The sequence below is a fragment of the Lolium perenne genome, chromosome 7 (genome assembly GCF_019359855.2).
Source record: "Lolium perenne isolate Kyuss_39 chromosome 7, Kyuss_2.0, whole genome shotgun sequence".
NCBI lineage: Eukaryota > Viridiplantae > Streptophyta > Magnoliopsida > Poales > Poaceae > Lolium > Lolium perenne.
The window spans coordinates 240223947-240251351 of NC_067250.2; the positions used below are offsets into that span (position 1 = coordinate 240223947).

The 27405-nt window shown below is 49.0% G+C and overlaps 1 protein-coding gene across 1 annotated transcript; it reads right to left on the reverse strand.

The window, feature by feature from the left end:
* Positions 1 to 1458: 1458 nt before the first annotated feature.
* LOC139833882 (uncharacterized) lies at positions 1459 to 17473 on the reverse strand. The gene is made up of 6 exons (XM_071824248.1): positions 17452 to 17473; positions 16882 to 17060; positions 16597 to 16782; positions 15237 to 15363; positions 12849 to 15002; positions 1459 to 1652 (listed from the first exon to the last, which is right to left on the reverse strand). Exons 1-6 carry the CDS (start codon positions 17471 to 17473, stop codon positions 1459 to 1461), a joined length of 2862 nt encoding a protein of 953 aa, XP_071680349.1.
* Positions 17474 to 27405: the final 9932 nt, after the last annotated feature.

Consider the following 27405-nt stretch of genomic DNA (forward strand, 5'->3'; position numbering starts at 1 on the left):
GCTCCAATCAAACATGGTTGCCATAGTTACATATTAGGCTATTGAAAAAGATGCTAACTTAACACATTACATGCTTAATAAGAATTACCCAGTACATATTATCTAATTAATTGTTTTTGTAAGGTTTTGTGAATAATCTAATAAAAACAGATGTGTGCATCCTTTGGATGCAGAAGCTGGGGCGATATTTCCCCCATTTCGAAAAAAAACATTATCTAATTAATAACTTCTCACTGCTCACTACTCCCTACGCACTAGATTTCCTCGTCGTCGTCAGAGATGATGTTGACGTCGGGGGCGGCAGCTCTACCCTTCCCGGAGCTTGATGCATGCCCCGTCCTCTAAGGCCTTGCAGCTTGTCGTGGAGGCTTACCCAAATACGCGCAATATCTTTGAATCCTTTGACGGGAAACTCCAGACAATGCAGTGCGTGAACAAGTCTGTGCGGAGAGGTCTCGTGCTTCTTCTTGGCGTGTAAGACACTACTAGAAAACTAGCTATAGATAGAAAGGCTTTCTGTGGTACATATAAAAGTGCATGCTCCACAGAATAGAAATTTGACCATTTTGTGGCACAAACCACATGCGCTATAGAAATACACAATTATGTAGCGCGTATTGGTATATGCGCCATAGAAATACATAATTATATGACACATATTGCTATATATGCCACATAATTTTTTGTTCAGAATTTTAAATTCTAGATGTTTTTGAAATTATATAATTTTTAGAATCTTTTCTAATTTTCGGACTTCTAGGACTTTATTTATTTTTAAATTAGTTTATTAAAATTTCTAATAATGTAGTTTTTTGAATATTTTTTATTGTCTAATTTATTTTGATATTTTTTTAATTTTTAATTTTTAGTTTCTTTTCCAATTTTTGAACTTTAAGATTTTTTGATATTTTTGCAATTTCTAAAATTCAGAATTTCTCGAAATTTTTAGATTTTTTGCGATTTTGAATTTTTAAAACTTATCTAAATTTTGATTTTTCTATTTTTTATATCCTTTAAAAAAATTAATATTTTGTTTTTTTTCAAAATTTAAAAACATACATACACATAGCACACAGAAACTACACACATATACACATACAAGGCTTAAGAGGGTTGATATCATACTAATACCAATAGGAAGTTTAGTAGCATAGAGGTAGCTCAATTAACTAAAGCTTCGAAGTTAAACGAACTTGGGTTGAAGCAATTTGAAGATGGGTGACGTAGTGGGAATTCGTCATTTCAATATAATTGCGATATGTTTGTAGTGTTATTAGATGTTTAAAAATTCAAACATTCTAGTTTTTCTGGATTTTTGTTGTTGTTGTTTTTCTTGACTTTTTTTTATATTTTTTATTTTTGAATGATTTGAGAATCCCGTGACGCAATATTGTGTGGATGCACCACAGAAATGTAGAATTCTGTGTCGCATGTAGATATGCGCCACATAAATAAAATTTAGTGGCGAGAATTATGTGGCGTATCCCATATGCGCCACGGAATTCCAAATTGGTGCGCCACAACCACGACCACCTGCTTCTTCTTAGCCCGCTGCTGCTCCTTGCAGAGAGACTCCAGGGGCTGCTTCACCACCATATGCTCCTGGTTTGCTCCTCCATCAACTCCAGGACAACAGCCGCATTCCCGTACTCCTTGTTTGAGAAGGACTAGTCAGAGTACGAGGGTGAGGAGCCGCCCGTCGTGGTCAGGTAGCGGGAGGGACTGCTCGTCCTCTCCAATCAGAGACGCTTGCTCCCCTTGTTGCGACGGTATACTTTATGGGTATATCAACGGCATGTCCTAGATCCGGCAAGCCCGGGTGGCCCATAGTTGGTGGTGAGGCATGTGGCCCATCGGGCGGCCCAGTTGCTGTAGATCTTGAAGGATGAAGTCCAGCCCAGGAACAGGAAGCCGGATCTCAACCGACCTACGAAGGAGGCCGGATCCGTGACAGCCCATGAAGTATCCGGATCCAGCACGTATTTGGAGGAAGGCGGATCCTTGACGTACACGGCAAGACATTGTACCGTAGTTAGGCAACTTGTATTCCGGCTAGGACTCTCCATGTAAACCCTAGATCCGTGCGCCTATATAAGCCGGATCCTGGGAGCCCTAGAGGCACGACCACAACTCATTGTAACAACGCGAAAGCGCCCAGATAATTCCAGACAAGCAGCAGTAGGCCCTGTCATTGTGCAGGTGTTCCGAAGCTGGGTAAATCGCGTACCACCGTCCCGAGAGCACTCCGCCCTATGGCCCCTACTTCTTCTCCCCTTCGTGAGGATCCCACCTCCGAGGTACCGTCGATTAGGCAATGACAGTTGGCGCCCACCGTGGGGCCTGTGGCGTCTGGAGGCCGGAACCGGGAGGGTTCCGCCATGGGAAGCTACGACGACACCATCGCTGTGGGGCGCATCCTCTACGCCGGAAATCTGCCGATCGTCCCTCCGGATGAGTGTTGGATTCCGGCTAGGACAAACCCCGTCAAGCTCTCCATCGTCCCAATTGGCGGCATACACATCTTCATCGGGGAAACCGTCGATTCCGACGGAAACCCACTGGTAAGTAACGCAGACGCGACCGCCTCAGAGCTGGACGCTGTCGCGAAGATCCGATCTGAGATGCAGGAGCTTCCCAAGAAAGATTCCGCCTCGGATTTGGAATTTTCAAAGCCCACCCAATCCGCCCCTGAGCAGGAAACAACGGTGGAAGACCAATGCAGATCCGCCTGGGTCTCCCAGGTGTTAGAAAAGCAGAGGTGCCACTTCGTACACTTCTTGGCCCATACCGCCGGAACCGCCCCTCAAGAAGACGGAGCTGGTCCTGAGCAGGCAGAGGCACCGGAAAACGACGCGGATCCGGATCAGGCTGAGCCTGTCGGAGAGAGCGAAACTCCGGTTGAAGAGTCGATTTTGGGCAATCTGAGCCCAATTTCCGGAGATACCCCCTCCATGGATACTGACGAGTTTAACCGCAAGCTAGGGGAGTACGGTTTCGGTGATCAGCCTGAAGTCGACTCCGCCCAGCCTAAGCAGGTTCTCGCAACCGTAGCAGCGCTGGGGCAACCTGGATCAGAAGAGGCAACCAACCAATCTGACCCTCAGCCATCCCGCCAAGGATCTCCACTGTCATGGGAGCGACCCCGCAGGGATTCTTCCTCGGAGGAACTCCTGTCAACTGAAGAGATGGTTGCACGAGCAGTTCTTAACAAACCTATAACCCCGGGCGACGCCGCAGATCCGGAGGCTCTAGAGGCCACTAGAAAGGAAATGCTGGCCACAGCCAAGAAGCTCGCCGATACCGCAGCCGCATTAAGGGATGAAAGGGCAGAAGCTGCAGGTTTGATGGACCAATTCGACAGACAGGATCGCGAAATTGCTGCCACACTCGAGCATGTCAAGAGCATGGCGCAAGAGTGGGAAGTAAAGATGACCTATGCGCAGGCGGAGGCCGATCGAATTGTTAGAGAAGCAATTCCGCCTCGCAGAATCAACTTCGCCACGCCCGCAGAGCAGCAGCCGCTGGAAACCCCAAAGGACAACATGCTAAAAGCTGCGGAGCTGTTGAAGAAGAAGGACGAAGAGGTTGATATCAACTACCTCCGCAAACTTGTCGCTTCAGCAATGCAGCAGCAAAGCAAGGCGGATACTTCGCGCAGGTTAGAATCCAATCCGGATAACTGTGTATCCATCGCGCAGAAGGACGCTCGCGCCGATCGGCATCCCGATGATGAATCACACACCGGATCCTCGGAGCGCAGAAGAAGAACCAGGGAACACCCAAACCCGATCCCCGTTCCGTCAAAGACGCCTTCGTTAGATCCAAGAAAGGGAAAGGATGCAATGTACTCTGGACGAGACAAATATCGCAACCCCTCTCCTCCACCTAATGGTTACCCGCGACCCCCTCGCCGCCGTAGTCCAGCCGGAAACACCAGGCCCCCAGGGCATGGTGGGATTGTTATCCGCGACAACGTGCTGCCAAGAAACAGAAACAGGGAGCGCTCGCCGGAACCAGAACAACGATCGTGAGCCCGAGCCCAGGAGGAGTTGGAATGAGGAGCGCGACCCAGAGCCTCGCCGGAGCCGCGACCCAGAGCCTCGCCGGAGCCGGAACGACCAGGGCAGCCAGCGCCATGGCGAAGGCAGCCACAGAAGCCGGAGTCAGCACCGGGAAGGCTGAGGAGAATCGGAAGGCGGAAGCAAGAAATCGGACCGACCACCTCGCAGGTCTCCCTCACCACCACCTAGCGGTGGCGGCGGAGGTGGAGGCGGAGGCGACGGCCGGAGATCTCGCTCTCGCTCACAATCTCCTCGCCACGGCCCGCGCGACGCCCGGGAACGCCTTAACGAATACAGAACCGACTACATTGGTCCGAAGTGCTTTGGCAGGATGATTCGAGAGGAACCAAAGCCAAGGATGAACCTCAAGCTACCCGGAAACCTGAAGCATTATGATGGCACCGAAAGGCCGGATACCTGGATTGAGGATTACTATAATGCAGTAACCTTTGCCGGAGGAACCCCTAACATCGCCAGCCGCATGCTCCAGTTGTACCTTGTAGGTCCAGCCCGGATCTGGCTCAGTGACCTCGAGAAGAACTCCATCTTTTGCTGGTTCGACCTGAAGACCGCTTTCGAGAAACACTTCAGAGGCACCTACAAAAGACCTGCCACGGCAAGCGACCTGCAAGCCTGCATCCAGAAGAAAGGAGAAACCTCAAGAAACTACCTCACGCGATGGTTGGCATGCATGAACGAGTGCGAAAACGTCGACCACACCACCGCCATGTACGCCTTCATTGGTGGACTGCAGAGGGGAGGATTGCTGAGGCATACGCTCACTCGTTTGGCTAACTCAAACAAGCTGACTTTGGATGAAATGATCTCCATTGCCAGTGATCATACTGCCGCCGATGATGACGCAGGCGGTGATCTCGCAGCTACAGCAATCCCCCTACATCAACAAAAGAAGAACCGTGATAACGGCAACAGCAGTAGCCATAAGCGCAAGAACCCTGATGACCAGAAGAGTGGCGGATCCGAGATGGTCGCCATGGCATTTCAACGCGGAGGTTCAGGAGGCGGAAGAGGACGCGGCCGTGGAGGCGGAGCCGGCAGGGGTCAGCAGCATACCACTGAGGTCACAGCTGGCGGATCCCGCGCCCCGCAAACCTACGAGGAGTACAGAGACATGCCCTGCCTGGCCCACCTGGATCCGGTTACAGGGAAGTCCACTCACACCAACCGCAACTGCAAGTGGGTCAATGATCTAAAGAACGACCCGGAGGCAGGATACAAGCGAGCCCGGAAGCACCGCCCACGCGGTAAGGGAGGCAAAGGCAAGAACAAGGACAAAGAGGAAGATAGTTCCGAGGCGATGGATGAGGATGATAACTCGCCGGATCCCAAGGTAGGATCCGTAGGTAAATCCAACCCATTCGAGAAAAAGAGCGTGGGGGCTTACCACACTTTCCTCGGAACCCCAACAGTCCGCGCTGCCAAGTCAGCTACCCGGATCCTGAACGCCACAGTTCCGGCTGTGCCGCAGTATGTCAGGTGGTCGGAAATCCCGTGCACATTTGATAGGGAGGATCACCCTGCCATTGTGCCAAAAGAATGCTACGCCTTGGTTGTAAGTCCCCGCATAGACGGGTATGACTTCTCCAAGTGCCTCATGGATGGTGGAGCCAGCTTGAACATCATGTACCTGGAGACTCTAGAGCGGATGAACCTCACCAAGGAACAGCTCAAACACAGCAACACTGAGTTTCATGGCGTGGTTCCGGGTAAGAAGGCGAATTCCCTCGGCAGCATCACACTTCCCGTGGCTTTTGGCGATGTTCACAATTTCCGCGAAGAGAAGATCACGTTTGAAGTTGTGCCCTTTAAGAGATCCTACCACGTCATCTTCGGCAGGCCCACCTACCACAAGTTCCACGCAAGAGCATGCTACATCTACAACAAGCTCAAGATTCCGGGTCCTAAGGGTATGATTACCGTATCCGGAGACTACAAAAAGGCTCATGAGTGCGAGTTAGGCGAAGCCGCCTTCGCAGAGTCTGTGATATCTGGAGAGGAGCTGAAAGGCTACAGAGCCGCGGTGGATCCGACTGAGATGCAGACCACCAAGAAGCAGATCTCCGAACAGAAGACCTCCTTCAAGGCCGCGATAGAAACCAAGAAGCACGACCTCATCAAAGGCAACCCTTCCAAGCAGGTTTCAGTCGGAGCCAACATGGACCCCAAATAGGAAGACGCGCTCGTCGAGTTCCTCCGCGCTAACATGGATATCTTCGCATGGCAACCTTCTGACATGTCCGGAGTACCTAGGGAACTCGCCGAGCACTACCTCAACATAAATCCGGGGGCTAAACCGGTGAAGCAAGCTATGCGACGCTTTGGAGATAAGAAGCGCCGCGCCATAGGAATGGAACTAGCTAAGTTACTAGAGGCAGGTTTTGTAATAGAAGTTATCCACACCGATTGGGTCGCAAATCCCGTCCTTATACCCAAAAAGAACACTGAAATACTAAGAATGTGCATCGATTACTCCGGCTTGAACAAGCATTGCCCGAAGGATCCGTTCCCCTTGCTGCGCATTGACCAAGTCATTGATTCGACGGCGGGGGCGGAACTTCTGTGTTTTCTTGATGCGTATTCCGGGTATCATCAGATCCGGATGAAGGAATCCGACCAAAAGGCGACTTCATTCATTACCCCGTTTGGTACTTACTGCTATGTTACTATGCCTTTTGGTTTGAAAAACGCAGGTGCCACCTACCAACGCACGATGCAGCGGTGCCTGAAGGACCAAATCGGCCGGAACGTGCACGCTTACGTCGACGACATCGCGGTCATGACCCGGAAAGGATCCGACTTGATCAGCGACCTCACAGAAACCTTCGACAACCTCCGCAGGTACAAGACGATGTTGAATCCACTGAAGTGCATCTTTGGCGTGCCAGCCGGAAAACTCCTTGGCTTCATAGTCTCTCACAGAGGCATTGAGGTTAACCCGGAAAAAATCAAGGCAATCCTGTGTATCAAACGGCCAACTTGTCTTAAAGATGTGCAGCGACTAACTGGTTGCGTCGCAGCAATCAGTAGGTTTGTTAGCCGTCTTGGCGAGAAGGCGCTACCTTTGTACAAGCTGCTGAAGAAAACAGACAAATTCGTCTGGGACGACGCAGCCGACGCAGCTCTTCGGGGGTTGAAGGAAATACTCACCTCCCCACCTATCTTGGCAGCCCCAGCAGAGTCAGAGCCAATGCTCCTTTATCTGGCAGCTACCAACAAAGTCATCAGCCTCGTCATCGTGGTGGAGCGAAAGGAAGAAGGTCATGAATATGACGTCCAAAGACCTGTCTATTATATTAGCGAGGTACTGACGGAGTCAAAGCAAAGATATCCTCACTTTCAGAAGCTAGCTTATGGAGTGTTCCTAGGCAGCCGGAAGCTGAGACATTACTTCCAAGAGCACCCAGTAACAGTTGTGAGCAAGGCTCCGTTGTCAACAATTCTCAACAACGCTGACGCAACAGGACGTACGGCTAAATGGGGCATCGAATTATTCGCCTTCGACATTGCTTACAAGCCTAGGACTGCGGTTAAATCCCAAGTCTTGGCAGATTTCGTCGCAGATTGGACAGAAGCTCCGGATGCAAGTCTGGAGCCGGAACCAGAAACATCGGTCATGCACTTCGATGGATCCAAGCAGCATCAAGACTCAGGAGCCGGAGTCACCCTGAAGTCCCCTACCGGAGAAGAATTGCAGTATGTTCTGCAGATCCACTTCGAAGCTACAAACAATATGGCGGAATACGAGGCTCTACTACACGGTCTGCGCATCGCTAAGGAAATCGGGATCAAGCACATTATATGCTGTGGAGATTCCGACCTGGTGGCACAACAAGTAGCCGGAACCTGGAACGCCAGAAATTCCGTCATGGCGGCCTACAGAGACGAAGTTGACGAGATCGCCAAGTGCTTCCTCGGATACGAAGTCAAGTACGTCAGGAGAGACGATAACACAGCGGCAGACATGCTATCCAAGCTCGGATCCGGCAGGAAGCAAATTCCGCCTGGTATTTTCCTGGAGCACCTACGGATACCCTCAGTTAAGGGCGCTAACCCGGAAAACCTAGAAGTGGCAGTATCTCCGGCTAGGGAGGTGATGGCTATCATTCCGGCTTGGACACAGCCTTTCCTGGACTACCTCATCGATCAGAAGTTGCCAGAGGACGAGGTCTTTGCGCGACAGATCGTCAGACGAGCAAGATCCTACACAATTGTTGATGGACAGCTCTACAAACGAAGTGCAACAGGGGTATTTCTCAAATGCGTCTCCAATCAAGATGGAATTGAAATCCTCAGAGAGATCCATGCAGGGGACTGCGGGCATCATGCCGCCCCTAGGTCACTCGTTGCAAAAGCTTTTCGGCTAGGTTTTTACTGGCTCACAGCTAAAGAAGATGCTGACAAAATAGTCAAGACCTGCCGAGGTTGTCAGTACTACGCTACTCAACCAAACGCTCCAGCCCAAGAGCTGAAGACCATACCTATCACCTGGACATTTGCGGTCTGGGAGCTCGATATGGTTGGTAAGTTAAAAAGATCATCTCCTGGCGGTTTTGAATACCTTCTGGTCGCTGTTGACAAATTCAGCAAGTGGATCGAGGCAAAGCCAGTGAGGAAAGCCGATGGTGCTACGGCACTAAAATTTGTCTGCAGCCTCATGATGAGATTCGGCATCCCACACAGCATAATCACAGATAATGGCACAAACTTCGCTCAAGGAGAGTTGAGGGATTATTGTGAGACAGTAGGGATTCGATTGGACCTTGGATCTGTGGCTCACCCACAATCCAACGGTCAGGTTGAAAGGGCTAACGGCCTAATATTATCAGGAATTAAACCGCGCCTTGAAGAACCGCTGCGACGAGCAGCTGGAGCTTGGGCTGATGAGTTGGAAGCTGTTTTGTGGAGTTTACGAACTACCCCTAACAGATCAACAGGGTTTACCCTATTTTTCCTGGTATACGGATCCGAAGCCGTGCTTCCCTCCGACATCATCCACGATTCACCGCGAGTTTCCGCCTACAATGAAGAAACAGCTGACGAGGCCAGACAGTTATCTGTGGACCTGATCGAGGAAGCTCGGAATTTAGCTGACCAGCGCTCCGCCATCTACCAGCAGAAGCTTCGACGCTATCACAGTCGTCGAGTTCGGAATCGCTCCTTCATGGCAGGAGACCTGGTCCTCCGCCTTCGACAGGTGAAAGACCATAAGCTGCAATCTCCATGGGAAGGACCCTTCGTCGTTAGCAAAGTGCTTCATAACGGGTCGTACTACCTTGTTGATTTCCGCGAGCTGAAGGATAGACCTACTAATTGGCACCGGAAACGCAAGCGTGAGGATCCGGATGACATCTACGACGAGACAGATCGCCCTTGGAACATCGCACAGCTACGTCCTTTCTACACTTAGCATATTTTTTCCGAGTTACAAACTCTGTAATAGTTATACATGATCAATGAAATAAAGCTTATGGTTCACTCTTTGAGTCTTTTACCTCCTTTACTTGTTCATTTTAGATCGTGTATGTTTTTCCGACTAAAACCGCAGAGCTGGATGTTTCCGCCTAGGCGTGTATAAAAGTTGTGATTTTCAAAATCGCACTACAAGAAATGTGCCATAATATGACGTTTTTTTTATGACTGGAAATCAAAATGTCATAGCTTTATGACGTTCCTAGCTTTGACCGTCCTTGGCCACTCCGGGGGGCAAAACCCTAGAAAATCGTGACGTTATTGGGCAAAAACGTCATTGGCAATTTAGGTCAAAACGTCATTAGCAAAATTAAGTGGCCTATGACGTTTTTCCAATGCCGATTGCGACAAATCAATAGCGTCATTGGCATTTGGCTCAATACAATGGTATGTGTTTGGCTGCCATGTCATCCATTTTGCCTATGTGTCCCTTTTCGGGTCCCACGCGCCTCACACGTGTCACTGGAAGCAACTGGCTTGAACTAACTGACATGTAGGACCAACTGATACTTGTGGGACAAAGGCGTCTTGTTATTTTTTTTCTCTGTGCCGTCCACCATTTTAATGGGCTGCTAGTGATATCCTCCTCTTTTGGGCTGTCCTCTACTAGGCTACTGGCTGCTGGCCTACCCCACGGCGGCCCATCCGGGGGTTGAATTGCTGGCCCGACGGCCCATCCGGGGGTTGAATTGCTGGCCCGACGGCCCATCCGGGGTTGGAGTGGCTCCCGATGGAAATAACTGGCAAAAATTGCGCTTGCGGGGACTCGAACCCTCGACCTGGCGCTGCCGCACTACCACTCCCTACCGCTTTGCTACAATAGTGTTGTTGACACAAGTATGGTTGTCCATGTATATAGACATGATAGACTAATCAGTTGTCTTAAAAATCCCTCCACCTCGACCAAAATCCCTCCGACCAGGTGCATCTAGCTAGGGTTCCTCCTCCGACCAAAATCCCTCCGACCAGGTGCATCTGTTGCATGGCGGCGCAGTTCCCAGCCTGCTCGGGCAGTTCTTCTAGGTCAGGAGCGTCGTCGCGTCGCCGCCGGCGGCCGGGCACGCCCATCCCGTATCGGCAGCGGCCATTCGATTATGAGCCCGCCGACGTATGTGACTGTGGCGAGAAGATGCCGCAATGGATTTCTTGGAGTGATCCGAATCCTGGGAGAAGATACCGGAACTGCAAAATTCGCTCGGTTAGTCTTCGAGCACGCCCCCCCGCCCCCATTCTGAATTTCGCCCGCCGTCTTCTGAAGTTTCTTTTCTACTATGGCTTACTTATCCTCTTTTGTTCTTCATCTGTCAGATTGCTGGTGGAATAGGGTGTAAAGTGTTTAAGTGGATTGATGATCCGCTGGATGCACGTCACAAAGAGTTAGTTCGTGATCTGCGTGATGCTGTTTGGGATCGAGATGAAGAAATTGAGAGGCTCCAGGTAGAAATTGAGAGGCTCCAGGAAGAAAAGTTTCTGCTTGCTGCAAGGAAACAGAGCAACCCTGAACCAAAGAAAATGGGAGGCTTCATGGTTTGGGTGCTATCTGTAGCTTTTGTCATCTGTTGTACCTGGGTGATGTGTAGGAACTGAAATTAGGGTGAATTCAGTGATCTGTTGGTCAGGAGGAGAAGAAGCTAGAGTATATGCTAGAGTTATTGTGTTGTAATTCCAACCATTTGTCTATTCATGCCACAATGTTTAGTTCCTGAATTTGAACCATGTCTATGTATGTGTGCAATTCTGTTCAGTTGAAAATGTGTTCTGTTGAAAATGAGTTCTGTTGAAAATGTGTAGCAGCTACTTTTGCACGGCGGCGCCGCCCATATATGGTCGCCGGCGTCAGCCATGTATTGAAAAAATTGGGCATGGATTCCCCTAAAAATTGGGCATGGAGTCCCCAAAAAATTGGGCACAAATTCTGGGAACAAATAGCTGACATATTCAACATAAATTCTGGGAATATTGAACATAAAAATTGGGCACAAATTCTGGGAACAAATAGCTGACATATTCTGGGAACAAATAGCTGACATATTCAACATAAATTCTGGGAACAAATAGCTGACATATTCAACACAAATTCTGGGAACAAATAGCTGACAAATTCTGGGAACAAATAGCTGACATATTCAACACAAACTGCTACTCATCTTCTTCGAAAACTTGACGCTTCCTAGTCCTATTTCCTCCATCATCATCATCATCATCCTCATCGCTGCAATATTGGTACCTTGTCTGATCAACCTCCTCGATTTCTTCGGGCACAACCTCTTTGCTATGTTTCTTCAGTTTGTCCACAATGACTTTTTCAAGTAGCACACGTTCCTGGTCACTTCTCGTCCTACTCCGTGCAGTGCCTTCTTTTTCTTGCACAGGAACTTGACTGGAATCTTCATCTTGATATGATAGTACAGCAACACCGGGTCCCTGTTCATTTTCTTTTACACTCCATAGATGTCTATGGTGAAATTTCTGCACAACTTGCCATTTTCCTTTCAACTTGGTGTCTGGCACATAAAAGACCTTGGTTGCTTGTGTTGTCAGAAGGAAAGGATCAGTCTTGTACCAAAACTTTTCTGTGTTAACACTCTTGAAGTGTCCATCATCGTCGAGCCCGGGTTTCCTACCACCAAGGTCAAACCAGTCACACCGGAAGAGGACAACTGACCGATGGACGCCACCGCTGGAGTTGTATTGCAATCTGATGATGGATTTGAGCTGACCAAAGAAGTCAATGCTGTTGCCATCATGATCTCCCTCAGAAACGATTCCACTATTTTGTGTCTTCCTGTTCTTCTCGCGGTCAACAGTATGGTACCGAACACTGTCAACAACACATGCCGAATATAGTCTCACTCTAAAATCTGGTTTGCACGCCAAAGCATAGAGATCAGGACAGACATCATTTCGCATTTTTCCAATCTGCAAAAAATCAACCGGGGGTGAGTAACACACACAGCAAAATTATATCATGAACTTTTCCAATCTTCAGAAATAAACCAGCTAAAGATCTCACATGAGTCTGAAACCATCTAGCAAAGTTCTTGGCAAGCCATCTATCAACATTGATCTGACCACCTTGTTGGTTCAACTCTTGTTTGCACAGGCTGGAATGGCAACAGAAAATAGATCCTAATTATTATTTGGAGAGGCTGCAATAACCTATCTATATAAGGGGATGAAGAGAAACGTACTCGATGTATGGATCAACCTCAGGGCAACTTCGGAGCACATACCACACCATGTTGTCATAGTCCTCACCAGCAAACACATATTGAGAGGCTCCAATAAATTTCACACCGTGTTTGAAAACAGACACATCACCAATATGTGAATCATCCCGCTCCGGATTTCTGCTTGGACGGTTGAATCTTGTTTCAACATCGTCGAAGTATCTCGAGCAAAATGTCAGGCACTCATCAACAATATATGCTTCGGCAATCGATCCCTCCGGCCTGGCATTGTTCCGGACATAACGCTTCAATGTTAGCAACCTTCTTTCGACTGGGTACATCCAACCGTAATGCACTGGGCCTCTAAGCCTTGCCTCTTTTGGTAAATGGATGGCCAAATGCACCATCACGTCGAAGAAAGATGGGGGGAAGATCTTCTCAAGTTTGCAAAGAATAACTACGATTTCCTTTTCAAGTCTGTCCAGAACGTCTCTCTTCAGTGTTTTGCAGCACAGCTCTCTGAAGAAATTTCCAAGTTCAGCAACCGCTTCATATATGTCTTCATGGATTGTTCCTCGAAGGCCAGCCGGTAAGATCCTTTGAAGCAATATATGACAGTCATGGGTCTTCAGCCCTTGAAGCTTGCACTTATCAGCAGCAACACACTTGGATATGTTAGACGCGTACCCATCTGGAAACCTCACAGCTTTTATGAATTCACAAAAAGCAATTTTTTCTTGTTTACTCATTGTATACCACGCCTGTGGCATCTCAAAAGAGTCAGCTGAAACAGGCTGCAAATGCAAGTCACGTCTTATGCCCATGTCTTCCAAATCAAGCCTTGAATTCACAGTGTCTTTGGTCTTGCCTTGTATGTTCATGAAAGTACCAAGCAAATTGTCACAGATGTTTTTCTCGATGTGCATTACATCGAGATTATGCCTCAGCTTTAGATCTTCCCAGTATGGCAAGTCCCACAAACATGATCTACGGCTCCAACACTGACCGTCCTCACGTTTCCTTTTCTTCTGAAGCTTGCCTGGTATCACATCTCTAACCCTATCAAGCTGTTGCTTCAGCTCTTCTGGAGTGAATTCCGCTGGCTTCTCACGGCTTTCAGAAGCACCATCGAATTCTTTGCTATTTCTCCAAGGATGGTGCCGAGGTAGCCAACGGCGGTGCCCAATAAAGCAGATTTTGTTCCTTAATTTCTTGGAGCAATTCTCTTTGTCACAACGCACACATGCCTGGTAACCAGCTGTGGCCCTCCCTGACAATGTGTGCAGTGCCGGATAATCATGAATACACCATAAGATTGCAGCACGGAGATCAAACTTGTCTGGACTATTGGCATCATACGATTTTACACCTTTCCAGAGCTCCTGCAGCTCTTCCATCAAAGGCTCCATGAAGACATCAAAATCTTTTCCCGGAGAGGATGGACCAGGGATTAGCAATGCAAGCATGAAGTTGGACTGATCCATACATGCCCACGGCGGAAGGTTGTATGGCACCACGAATACAGGCCACATGCTGTAGGAGTTGCTCATATTCCCGTAGGGATTAAAACCATCCGTGGCAAGTCCAAGCCTTATGTTCCTGGCATCAGCGGCAAAGTCTTTATGAATATTGTCAAAATCCTTCCATGCATCCCCGTCTGCTGGATGACTGAGATCATTCTCCACGTCTTGCCGCTTCAGTTTGTGCCACTGTACTTCCTTTGATTGCTCCTTTGAAAGAAACATTCTTTGCAGCCTTGGAATCAATGGGAAGTGCCTTAGCACCTTCTCTGGGATCTTTCTCCTACCATCAGCATCTTTCCATCTGGAGGCTTTGCACTTGGGGCAATTATTCTCCTTGGCATAATCCTTCCGGAACAATACACAGTTATTCGGGCACACATGGATACTCTCATAACCAAGTCCCAACCTGCCGACTATGCTAAGTGCCTCCTCGTATGACTTTGGTATTGAGCTATTAGGGTATTGCAAGGCCAAAATCAGGAGTATCGCGTTGAATGCAACGTTGCTAATCCGGTAGTACGACTTGGCCTGAAGTAACTTGACTGTGAGTGAAAACCTTGACATTGTACCCCCATCGCTGGCTGCGCGCTTGGCTTCCTCTATCAACTCAGCAAATATAGTGTCCTTTCCAGCACCTTGCGGTTCTGAGTTGTACAAATCAGCAAGCAGATCAGGAATTCTATCATCTTCGTAACCATCTTCCTCTTGCAAACCATAATAGTGTGCCTCTGCATCACCTCCACCAACATGGTGTGCCCCTGCATCACCTCCATGTCCAGCCTCAGGTTCACCTCCATGTCCAGCCTCAGGTTCACCTCCATGTCCATGTCCGGCTTCAGGTGCACCTCCTTGTCCTCCATGTCCAGCTTCAGGTACAGGATGTAATGGTTCTCCATGGAAGACCCATCGGTCATAAGTGCTTGCCATCCCAAAAAGAAGCAAATGAGACTCTACTACATCTAGAGGTTTTGTGCACCGGTTGAGACAGCTACGACATGGGCACAGCACCTGATCAACATTGGCAGCATTCAAGCGAACAAACTGCATAAACTCTGCCACTCCCTTTGTGTGTTCAGGGGAAAGCCTTCTAATTCTTGTTGTAATCCAGCGTCTGTCCATCTGCGGAAGAACAAAATGATGCAATTAGCACACACCTAACTGCACAGCAGTTCCAATTTCAAGCAATGCACAGCAGTTCAATTCGATTTTGTGAACTGATGAAGAAGAACAGATCGAGAGGGGAGAGATGAGAGGGGTGCAGACCGGGAGATGCGGAGGGGCTCGTCCTGGAGAGGGCGAGGGGCTCGTCCTGGAGAGGGCGAGGGGCTCGTCGTCGGCGAGGCAGATGGACAGCAGATCCCTTGCTCGGACGCAGCGCCGGCACAACCACCACCGCCGTCACCTCGGACTCGGTACTTTAGTCCTAGTAACAGCACATATTGGATCACAGAGATTCGATATTGTGAACTGACGAAGAAGAACAGATCGAGAGGGGAGAGGTGAGAGGGGTGCAGACCGGGAGATGCGGAGGGGCTCGTCGTCGGAGAGGGACGGGGCTCGTCATCGGAGAGGGACGGGGCCACCACCGCCGCCACCGCCGCCGCCGCCGCCGCCGCTCGTCGTCGGAGATTCAAATTTCTGCTAGGTTATCGGAGGGAGTTGGATTCGGAAGGGATATTTGGGCTTCTCCTGGGCGCCAAAAAAAAATCAAAAAGAGTGAGGGCTGGGACTCGAACCCAGCACCTCTAGATGTGTCAACGTGCCAGTTAACCAGTGGAGCTATTGGAGAGATCTTGTCAGCTTACCATCCTTTATCCTTTACATAGTGGAACTAAGGCAACTTTTTTTTTATAGTTATGGATATGATCTTGTTACATAATCTATCAGAGGGGATACTGATTTAGGACAACAGCTAATTTGTACAGGAGCATTAGCTAAGCAACAGGCTAATATATGACTAATAATTAATTACGGCTAGCAAACTATATATATCTATATATACTCCAGCATATATAGACCACCAAAAGCACATTATATTACACATATATAGTGCCAGCCTTGAGCTCAATAACATAGTACCAAAAGGACACGTTAATTATAGATACTACCGAGGAGGTTCAACGCTCATTTACTTGAGCACATTACATAGACCAACAGGCCATTAGATAGTACCAGATCGATCGATAAGAGGTTCAACGCTCATATTACTTGAGCTCATACACACACATATATAGTACTACTAGCTTAATTAGAGAGGTTCAGCCTGCTAGCTCATTTCTCGAGCTTCCTGACATACAACTTGAGACCGCCCCGGGCGCGAATGCGGAACCAAAACACAAAGATATCATTTGCCTTCATCTTGCTCTTCCGCACCACAGCACTCCAGTTTGTTGTGATCACTGCACCGTCAAACTTCCCTTTGCCCTGGAAAATCCTCACTTTCACACCATGTCTCTCACTGTAAGAGACAAGAAAGTCATTATCTGGAAGCTGCATATTCGTCGAGATGTACTTCTTGGTAAACTTCCGGTTGAAGTACTGCAGATTATAAGATGCAAAACTTCGTTCAGATGAAGTAATTGTCAACATATAAAGATGCAAAAACATCCTTGATCGAGATGGAGTAATTATATTTACCATTCTGGAACAGCCTTCCACGGTACTTGCACTCTTTATAGTGCACACATAAAAAGGAATTGCGGGGCGCTTTTGGTCAACAAGATATCTCAGGGTATCAACTTGTGTAGGATTCATTTCCACTAGATTGGGATACATGCAAAAGTCATCCCATTCCTCACCTGCCTCTATCCTGGGACCTACATATATAAGGAAACCAGGGAATAAGGCCTAGTTTAAAGTTTTCCTAAAACTGAAGTATATCAAACCAACAGTATTTATAGAAACTGAAGTATTCCTTGAATGCTACAAATTGACTAGCTATTATGCCAAACCGAGACTAATTAAGCATTTGACCTATATCCTGCATCTATAACTACTATATATATATTTTACCTCGACGAGTCAGATGGACATCAGCAGGAGGAGGAGGAGCAACTTCCTCATGCTCAGCTGCACAATCCATTGCTGCAGCATCATCAGCTTTCTCTTGCTTGACGTGAACCCTATCTAGAGCACCATCCTCACCTTCGGAGGATGAGCTGATGTCGATGGTCTCAACGGCCTTCTTGGATGGGACCAAAATGGTACCTTCATAGTCATAGGGGTCCATGGTGTCGACCTAATAACAAGCAGTGAACAATTTGAGAACTATGAAACTATTAATTACACATTAATTAAAACTAAGTTGGGATGTTTAGGTTCAGATTGACATTCGCACTAGCAGCACTAGCACATGTTTTGAATCAATCTAAACCAGGAAAATCTACTCTAGCACTAGAATCTACTTTGAATCGATCAAACCCTAGGAAAATCGCCGCTCGGACAAAAAAACCCCAATTAAAATCCCCCGAGATTAAGTACGGCAAACCCTAGAAAATCCCCCGCTCATCCCCCAAATTAACCTGAGCTTCGGCCGACGGAGGCAGTGGAGCTTCGGCCGACGGAGCTTGACGGAGCTGCTTGACGGAGCTTCGGCCGACGGAGTTGGGAGAGGAAGAGGCGGCAGTGGCGGCTGGGTGAGAGAGAGTGAGACAGGGGAGAAAGTTGCTTTTGGTATAGGACATTTTGGGGTGGGTGGGGCAAAATGGCACCCACTGACGTGTGGGGCCATCTAGCAGTAGATACCACTGGGTTGGGCCATTTCCGGTAATTTTATGTGGATTAGGGGCCAGCAGGTAAAATGGAACCCTCATTCTCTGTTTTTACTAATTATAATAAATCAGAAATTCCCTCCTCCGCCTCTCCGCTTCTTGACGGTTCCACTCCGCTTCTTGCCGGTTCCACTCCCACTAGACGGAAAACCCTCCTCCGCGCCAAGACGCTTCTGCCTCGCCGCTTCTGCCTCCTCCGCCGCTTCCTCCTCCGCCGCTTCTGCCTCCTCCGCGCCATGGACGCTGCTTCTTCTTCCTCTTCCTCTGTTCCGCAACCGCTTCTGCCTCCTCCGCCGTCAGCAATGCAGGCCATTACTCAGATCAGGACCTTCACCGTCCATGGCGGCAAGGAGATCGATGTTGTCTACACAAACGAGGAGGAGACGATGAGCAAGTACCTGAAGATGTACGCGCAGTGGTATGCGGAAGAAGAAGAGAACAAGTTTGTAGGATTGGATCTCGAGTACACTCGGGAGGACCCCAACCACGAAGAAGACAACTACCTCACCGTCGCTCAACTGTGCATGAGGAACCACGTCCTCGTCTGCCACTTTTCCTGGTTTGTAGACCTTAATCTTGCTCTGATTTACTTAATCTTGCTCTGATTTTGTTAATCTTGCTCAGATTTTAGTTAATCGCTAGTGCATGATGAACCAAGTCACCCTCGAGTGCTCTGTTTTAGTTAATCTTGATCTGTTTTAGTTAATCTCGAGTGCAACAAATTAAACTACAAACCGTGCTAGCTGCAAAACTAGTTTTGTTTCTGTGTTTTGTGTAACAAAAGCCACAAAGCATGGTGTGCTGATCTTGCAGATTGAATCTATCCATATGCTCATCTAGCATGTACTGGATTTCATTATACCAAATTAATTATCACAAAGCAAATTTCCGAAGTCCTGATCTTGCATTTAATAGACTTTTGTTAGTTTCAAAATTATATGATGCAAAATGATATTTCAATGACTAAAAAATTTGCACTTGCACATTTCATAAAAGTGTTGGTCATGCATTCTTTTAGTACCAAATGGATTATGACTAGATAATTTTCAGACTCTTGATCATGCACTTACTAAACTTATGTCAATTTTATTCAAGTTATGAGATTGCATAGACTAAACATTCGTATTCCCAAATTTTATTCAAGTGTTGATCTCGCAAGTACTAAATTTTTGCATCAAATTGAATCTATCCATATGCTCATCTAGCATGTACTGGATTTCATTATACCAAATTAATTATGACAAGCAAATTTCCGGAGTCTTGATCTTGCATTTAATAGAATTTTGTTAGTTTCAAAATTATATGATGCAAAATGAAATTTCAATGACTAAACAATTGCACTTACACATTTCATAAAAGTGTTGTTCATGCATTCTATTAGTACCAAATGAATTATGACTAGATAATTTTCAGACTGTTGATCATGAACTTACTAAACTTATGTAGTTTCAAATTTTATATTCAAGCTATGAGATTGCATATAGACTAGCTTCGTAGTCCCAAATTTTATTCAAGTGTTGATCTCGCAAGTACTAAATTTTTGCTTTCAGGACCAACGGGGAATGTCCGGCGCTGCGCTCATTCCTTCAAGATCAAGGAATTGTGTTCTGCAGCGTTGACAAGAGAGCAGATTTTATAAAGTTATATTACGAGAAGATTATAATTCCTAGGGAGAACTGGATCGATATCCAGGAAATTGTCAACGTCAAAGGTCTCAATGAGAGAGGAAAATTAATGAGGGATGGAATGGCTAGTCTTGCAACTAGCATCACCGACGAGTCGTACAGCCAGATGAAGAGCAAATTCCCTCCAGAGAGGCACAATTACTGGGAAGAGCAGCCGTTGTCTGATTTAAACCTGGAGTATGCAGCTAAAGATGCTTACGTGAGCTACCAGCTCTACGTTAAGATATGGTTCTTCCTGCGTTACCTTGTGTTTTGCCCCGGTTGCAAGAAGGAAGACGAGCTGAGGGGACGTCTGTGTCGCAAATGCAAGGCAGTAGAGATCGAAGCTGAACATGCACAGAGAAATGCTGCAGCTGAAATAGCAAGGTTAAATGCTGAACTTGCAAGCGCGCTGGCTGAACTAGCAATCCTGAAGGCACCAGCTTCCTGCAGCGACAACACCCAGCAGACAAGTCCCCCTCATGGCAAACGGACGAAGATGAATGATGAGCAGTGGCTGGAGCGTAGTGATGCGCCGAAGAGTAGTGATTATTGGCAGAACCTGAGGAAGAAGTCGTGGACTGGTGCTGATCAGAAGAGTGATGATCCGTGGACGACGGAGATGAGTGATCAGCAGAGCCCGAAGAGTGATAATCCGTGGCTGACGAAGCCAGGCAATTACTGACGACTTCTCCAAGATCCATGCCTAGTTAATTATTTGTATTTGCTTGTCAAGAAACTTTGCTTCTATCGTCTCTTTGTTTATGAGGCACAGCTCGGGGTAGACTTGTATAGGATCTCCCCATTAGGTAGGATCATAGGATCAACTTAGAGAAATCATACTTTTCCTGATGTGAATAGTACTGTCAGATCTGGTTGAATATTCACACCCAGATTTATCTTTTTTGTTTCTCTAAGTGTATGTCGAATTTGAATTTGAAGTTACATGTACATCTCCATAATATATGTGTATGCCTCAAGTTTCACGAGAAATCTAGGGGGGTAGACCCGCCGGGGCACACGTTCCGCTGTTTTGGGGGAAGGAGGGGGAGAACGACCGCCTCAGCACTGGAACCCCACCAAATCTTGCATGTGGACCTATGATATGTGTTAAAGTGTGGTGCAAGGTCTAATGGTGCAAAAGTAGCTCCCCTAAACCCTAAACCCTAAACTGGGGAGGCTTCGAGCACTAAAACCCCTCTAAAACCCTAAACCACGACACCGGAGCTGCAGAACCATGCATCATAAACCCTAACCCTAACCCTATACCCTAAACATATACCTAACCATAAATACTTACCTTTAACCTAAACCCTAGCCCTACCCCCTAAACCCTAGCCCTAACCCTACACCAAACCCTAACCAGTAGATCAGGCACACCCTCGATCGTGTGATAATGGCTCTAGCTGCGGGTATATGTGCCAAAGGGTCCCAATCTTGGTTCTCCATGTGTATATGTCCTAAACAAACCTAAAATAATGAAAAGTTACATTGGTGCACCCTCGCGCGGAGAAATCTAGGGGGGCAGACCCGCCGGGGCACACGTTCCGCTATTTTGGGGGAAGGAGTAGGAAACGGCCCGTTTCACCACATAGTTTGTCGGAACGAGGCCATATTTGGCACGTGCGTGGACCTTAGGATGGGAAGCAAGGCCCGTGTCGCGGATTTCCAATCCGAACCACGGGCGACGGTTTTTCCATTTTCGGGGTGCCGGAAGGGCTTTTTTTTGTGAAGGGGCTACATGGTGCGCATTTTAGTATTGCGCGAGACCTCCGCGCAGCGGTAGGATACCTCCTACGCACCACCTATCACATGCTGTATGCGCGCGGTAGCCATCTGGGAATCCCTCCCGCTTCCTGCGGTGTCCCGCCGAATCCGTTGGAAACTGACCGGATCTGAACTGGGGCCACACTTTCCTTTGCTCAATAAATGGAGGGAAAAATGTTTTTAGGTCTAGGACGCGTCATTTTATGTGCTAAATGTTTTCCGTTTCGCGCGTTGGCGGACGGGTGCACGCGCGCTCCCGGTACGGCCATACCGCATGTCCCGACGGCCCCGTTTTGCGCAGTTGGCATATTAAACGGAGCCAAAAAATCGAGCGGAGCCGCGTGGCGTCATTTTATGTGTCCTGGTAACCACTTCAAAAGACGGAATTGGGATACGGCAATTATCTTGAAAAACCCTTCACGAATAGGGCTATCACGTCCGGAGTTCTATGGCTTTTAGGGGAAATTAGTAGGAAACGGCCCGTTTCACCACATAGTTTGTCGGAACGAGGCCATATTTGGCACGTGCGTGGACCTTAGGATGGGAAGCAAGGCCCGTGTCGCGGATTTCCAATCCGAACCACGGGCGACAGTTTTTCCATTTTCGGGGTGCCGGAAGGGCTTTTTTTTGTGAAGGGGCTACATGGTGCGCATTTTAGTATTGCGCGAGACCTCCGCGCAGCAGTAGGATACCTCCTACGCACCACCTATCACATGCCGTATGCGCGCGGTAGCCATCTGGGAATCCCTCCCGCTTCCTGCGGTGTCCCGCCGAATCCGCTGGAAACTGACCGGATCTGAACTGGGGCCACACTTTCCTTTGCTCAATAAATGGAGGGAAAAATGTTTTTAGGTCTAGGACGCGTCATTTTATGTGCTAAATGTTTTCCGTTTCACGCGTTGGCAGACGGGTGCACGCGCGCTCCCGGTACGGCCATACCGCATGTCCCGACGGCCCCGTTTTGCGCAGTTGGCATATTAAACGGAGCCAAAAAATCGAGCGGAGCCGCGTGGCGTCATTTTATGTGTCCTGGTAACCACTTCAAAAGACGGAATTGGGATACGGCAATTATCTTGAAAAACCTTCACGAATAGGGCTATCACGTCCGGAGTTCTATGGCTTTTAGGGGAAATGAGTAGGAAACGGCCCGTTTCACCACATAGTTTGTCGGAACGAGGCCATATTTGGCACGTGCGTGGACCTTAGGATGGGAAGCAAGGCCCGTGTCGCGGATTTCCAATCCGAACCACGGGCGACGGTTTTTCCATTTTCGGGGTGCCGGAAGGGCTTTTTTTTGTGAAGGGGCTACATGGTGCGCATTTTAGTATTGCGCGAGACCTTTGCGCAGCGGTAGGATACCTCCTACGCACCACCTATCACATGCCGTATGCGCGCGGTAGCCATCTGGGAATCCCTCCCGCTTCCTGCGGTGTCCCGCCGAATCCGCTGGAAACTGACCGGATCTGAACTGGGGCCACACTTTCCTTTGCTCAATAAATGGAGGGAAAAATGTTTTTAGGTCTAGGACGCGTCATTTTATGTGCTAAATGTTTTCGGTTTCGCGTGTTGGCGGACGGGTGCACGCGCGCTCCCGGTACGGCCATACCGCATGTCCCGACGGCCCCGTTTTGCGCAGTTGGCAAATTAAACGGAGCCAAAAAATCGAGCGGAGCCGCGTGGCGTCATTTTATGTGTCCTGGTAACCACTTCAAAAGACGGAATTGGGATACGGCAATTATCTTGAAAAACCCTTCACGAATAGGGCTATCACGTCCGGAGTTCTATGGCTTTTAGGGGAAATGAGTAGGAAACGGCCCGTTTCACCACATAGTTTGTCGGAACGAGGCCATATTTGGCACGTGCGTGGACCTTAGGATGGGAAGCAAGGCCCGTGTCGCAGATTTCCAATCCGAACCACGGGCGACGGTTTTTCCATTTTCGGTGCCTTAGGAAGGGCTTTTTTTGTGAAGGGGCTACATGGTGCGCATTTTAGTATTGCGCGAGACCTCCGCGCAGCGGTAGGATACCTCCTACGCACCACCTATCACATGCAGTATGCGCGCGGTAGCCATCCTGGGAATCCTCCCGCTTCCTGCGGTGTCCCGCCGAATCCGCTGAAACCGACCGGATCTGAACCGGGGCCACACTTTCCTTTGCTCAATAAATGGAGGGAAAAATGTTTTTAGGTCTAGGACGCGTCATTTTATGTGCTAAATGTTTTCCGTTTCGCGCGTTGGCGGACGGGTGCACGCGCGCTCCCGGTACGGCCATACCGCATGTCCCGACGGCCCCGTTTTGCGCAGTTGGCATATTAAACGGAGCCAAAAAAATCGAGCGGAGCCGCGTGGCGTCATTTTATGTGTCCTGGTAACCACTTCAAAAGACGGAATTGGGATACGGCAATTATCTTGAAAAACCCTTCACGAATAGGGCTATCACGTCCGAAGTTCTATGGCTTTTAGGGGAAATGAGTAGGAAACGGCCCGTTTCACCACATAGTTTGTCGGAACGAGGCCATATTTGGCACGTGCGTGGACCTTAGGATGGGAAGCAAGGCCCGTGTCGCGGATTTCCAATCCGAACCACGGGCGACGGTTTTTCCATTTTCGGGCTGCCGGAAGGGCTTTTTTTGTGAAGGGGCTACATGGTGCGCATTTTAGTATTGCGCGAGACCTCCGCGCAGCAGTAGGATACCTCCTACGCACCACCTATCACATGCCGTATGCGCGCGGTAGCCATCTGGGAATCCCTCCCGCTTCCTGCGGTGTCCCGCCGAATCCGCTGGAAACTGACCGGATCTGAACTGGGGCCACACTTTCCTTTGCTCAATAAATGGAGGGAAAAATGTTTTTAGGTCTAGGACATGTCATTTTATGTGCTAAATGTTTTCCGTTTCGCGCGTTGGCGGACGGGTGCACGCGCGCTCCCGGTACGGCCATACCGCATGTCCCGACGGCCCCGTTTTGCGCAGTTGGCATATTAAACGGAGCCAAAAAATCGAGCGGAGCCGCGTGGCGTCATTTTATGTGTCCTGGTAACCACTTCAAAAGACGGAATTGGGATACGGCAATTATCTTGAAAAACCCTTCACGAATAGGGCTATCACGTCCGGAGTTCTATGGCTTTTAGGGGAAATGAGTAGGAAACGGCCCGTTTCACCACATAGTTTGTCGGAACGAGGCCATATTTGGCACGTGCGTGGACCTTAGGATGGGAAGCAAGGCCCGTGTCGCGGATTTCCAATCCGAACCACGGGCGACGGTTTTTCCATTTTCGGGGTGCCGGAAGGGCTTTTTTTTGTGAAGGGGCTACATGGTGCGCATTTTAGTATTGCGCGAGACCTTCGCGCAGCGGTAGGATACCTCCTACGCACCACCTATCACATGCCGTATGCGCGCGGTAGCCATCTGGGAATCCCTCCCGCTTCCTGCGGTGTCCCGCCGAATCCGCTGGAAACTGACCGGATCTGAACTGGGGCCACACTTTCCTTTGCTCAATAAATGGAGGGAAAAATGTTTTTAGGTCTAGGACGCATCATTTTATGTGCTAAATGTTTTCGGTTTCGCGTGTTGGCGGACGGGTGCACGCGCGCTCCCGGTACGGCCATACCGCATGTCCCGACGGCCCCGTTTTGCGCAGTTGGCAAATTAAACGGAGCCAAAAAATCGAGCGGAGCCGCGTGGCGTCATTTTATGTGTCCTGGTAACCACTTCAAAAGACGGAATTGGGATACGGCAATTATCTTGAAAAACCCTTCACGAATAGGGCTATCACGTCCGGAGTTCTATGGCTTTTAGGGGAAATGAGTAGGAAACGGCCCGTTTCACCACATAGTTTGTCGGAACGAGGCCATATTTGGCACGTGCGTGGACCTTAGGATGGGAAGCAAGGCCCGTGTCGCGGATTTCCAATCCGAACCACGGGCGACGGTTTTTCCATTTTTGGGGTGCCGGAAGGGCTTTTTTTTGTGAAGGGGCTACATGGTGCGCATTTTAGTATTGCGTGAGACCTCCGCGCAGCGGTAGGATACCTCCTACGCACCACCTATCACATGCCGTATGCGCGCGGTAGCCATCTGGGAATCCCTCCCGCTTCCTGCGGTGTCCCGCCGAATCCGCTGGAAACTGACCGGATCTGAACTGGGGCCACACTTTCCTTTGCTCAATAAATGGAGGGAAAAATGTTTTTAGGTCTAGGACGCGTCATTTTATGTGCTAAATGTTTTCCGTTTCGCGCGTTGGCGGACGGGTGCACGCGCGTCCGGTACGGCCATACCGCATGTCCCGACGGCCCCGTTTTTGCGCAGTTGGCATATTAAACGGAGCCAAAAAATCGAGCGGAGCCGCGTGGCGTCATTTTATGTGTCCTGGTAACCACTTCAAAAGACGGAATTGGGATACGGCAATTATCTTGAAAAACCCTTCACGAATAGGGCTATCACGTCCGGAGTTCTATGGCTTTTAGGGGAAATGAGTAGGAAACGGCCCGTTTCACCACATAGTTTGTCGGAACGAGGCCATATTTGGCACGTGCGTGGACCTTAGGATGGGAAGCAAGGCCCGTGTCGCGGATTTCCAATCCGAACCACGGGCGACGGTTTTTCCATTTTCGGGTGCCGAAGGGCTTTTTTTTGTGAAGGGGCTACATGGTGCGCATTTTAGTATTGCGCGAGACCTCCGCGCAGCGGTAGGATACCTCCTACGCACCACCTATCACATGCCGTATGCGCGCGGTAGCCATCTGGGAATCCCTCCCGCTTCCTGCGGTGTCCCGCCGAATCCGCTGGAAACTGACCGGATCTGAACTGGGGCCACACTTTCCTTTGCTCAATAAATGGAGGGAAAAATGTTTTTAGGTCTAGGACGCATCATTTTATGTGCTAAATGTTTTCCGTTTCGCGCGTTGGCGGACGGGTGCACGCGCGCTCCCGGTACGGCCATACCGCATGTCCCGACGGCCCCGTTTTGCGCAGTTGGCAAATTAAACGGAGCCAAAAAATCGAGCGGAGCCGCGTGGCGTCATTTTATGTGTCCTGGTAACCACTTCAAAAGACGGAATTGGGATACGGCAATTATCTTGAAAAACCCTTCACGAATAGGGCTATCACGTCCGAGTTCTATGGCTTTTAGGGAAATGAGTAGGAAACGGCCCGTTTCACCACATAGTTTGTCGGAACGAGGCCATATTTGGCACGTGCGTGGACCTTAGGATGGGAAGCAAGGCCCGTGTCGCGGATTTCCAATCCGAACCACGGGCGACGGTTTTTCCATTTTCGGGGTGCCGGAAGGGCTTTTTTTTGTGAAGGGGCTACATGGTGCGCATTTTAGTATTGCGCGAGACCTCCGCGCAGCGGTAGGATACCTCCTACGCACCACCTATCACATGCCGTATGCGCGCGGTAGCCATCTGGGAATCCCTCCCGCTTCCTGCGGTGTCCCGCCGAATCCGCTGGAAACTGACCGGATCTGAACTGGGGCCACACTTTCCTTTGCTCAATAAATGGAGGGAAAAATGTTTTTAGGTCTAGGATGCGTCATTTTATGTGCTAAATGTTTTCCGTTTCGCGCGTTGGCGGACGGGTGCACGCGCGCTCCCGGTACGGCCATACCGCATGTCCCGACGGCCCCGTTTTGCGCAGTTGGCAAATTAAACGGAGCCAAAACATCTAGCGGAGCCGCGTGGCATCATTTTATGTGTCCTGGTAACCACTTCAAAAGACGGAATTGGGATACGGCAATTATCTTGAAAAACCCTTCACGAATAGGGCTATCACGTCCGGAGTTCTATGGCTTTTAGGGGAAATGAGTAGGAAACGGCCCGTTTCACCACATAGTTTGTCGGAACGAGGCCATATTTGGCACGTGCGTGGACCTTAGGATGGGAAGCAAGGCCCGTGTCGCGGATTTCCAATCCGAACCACGGGCGACGGTTTTTCCATTTTCGGGGTGCCGGAAGGGCTT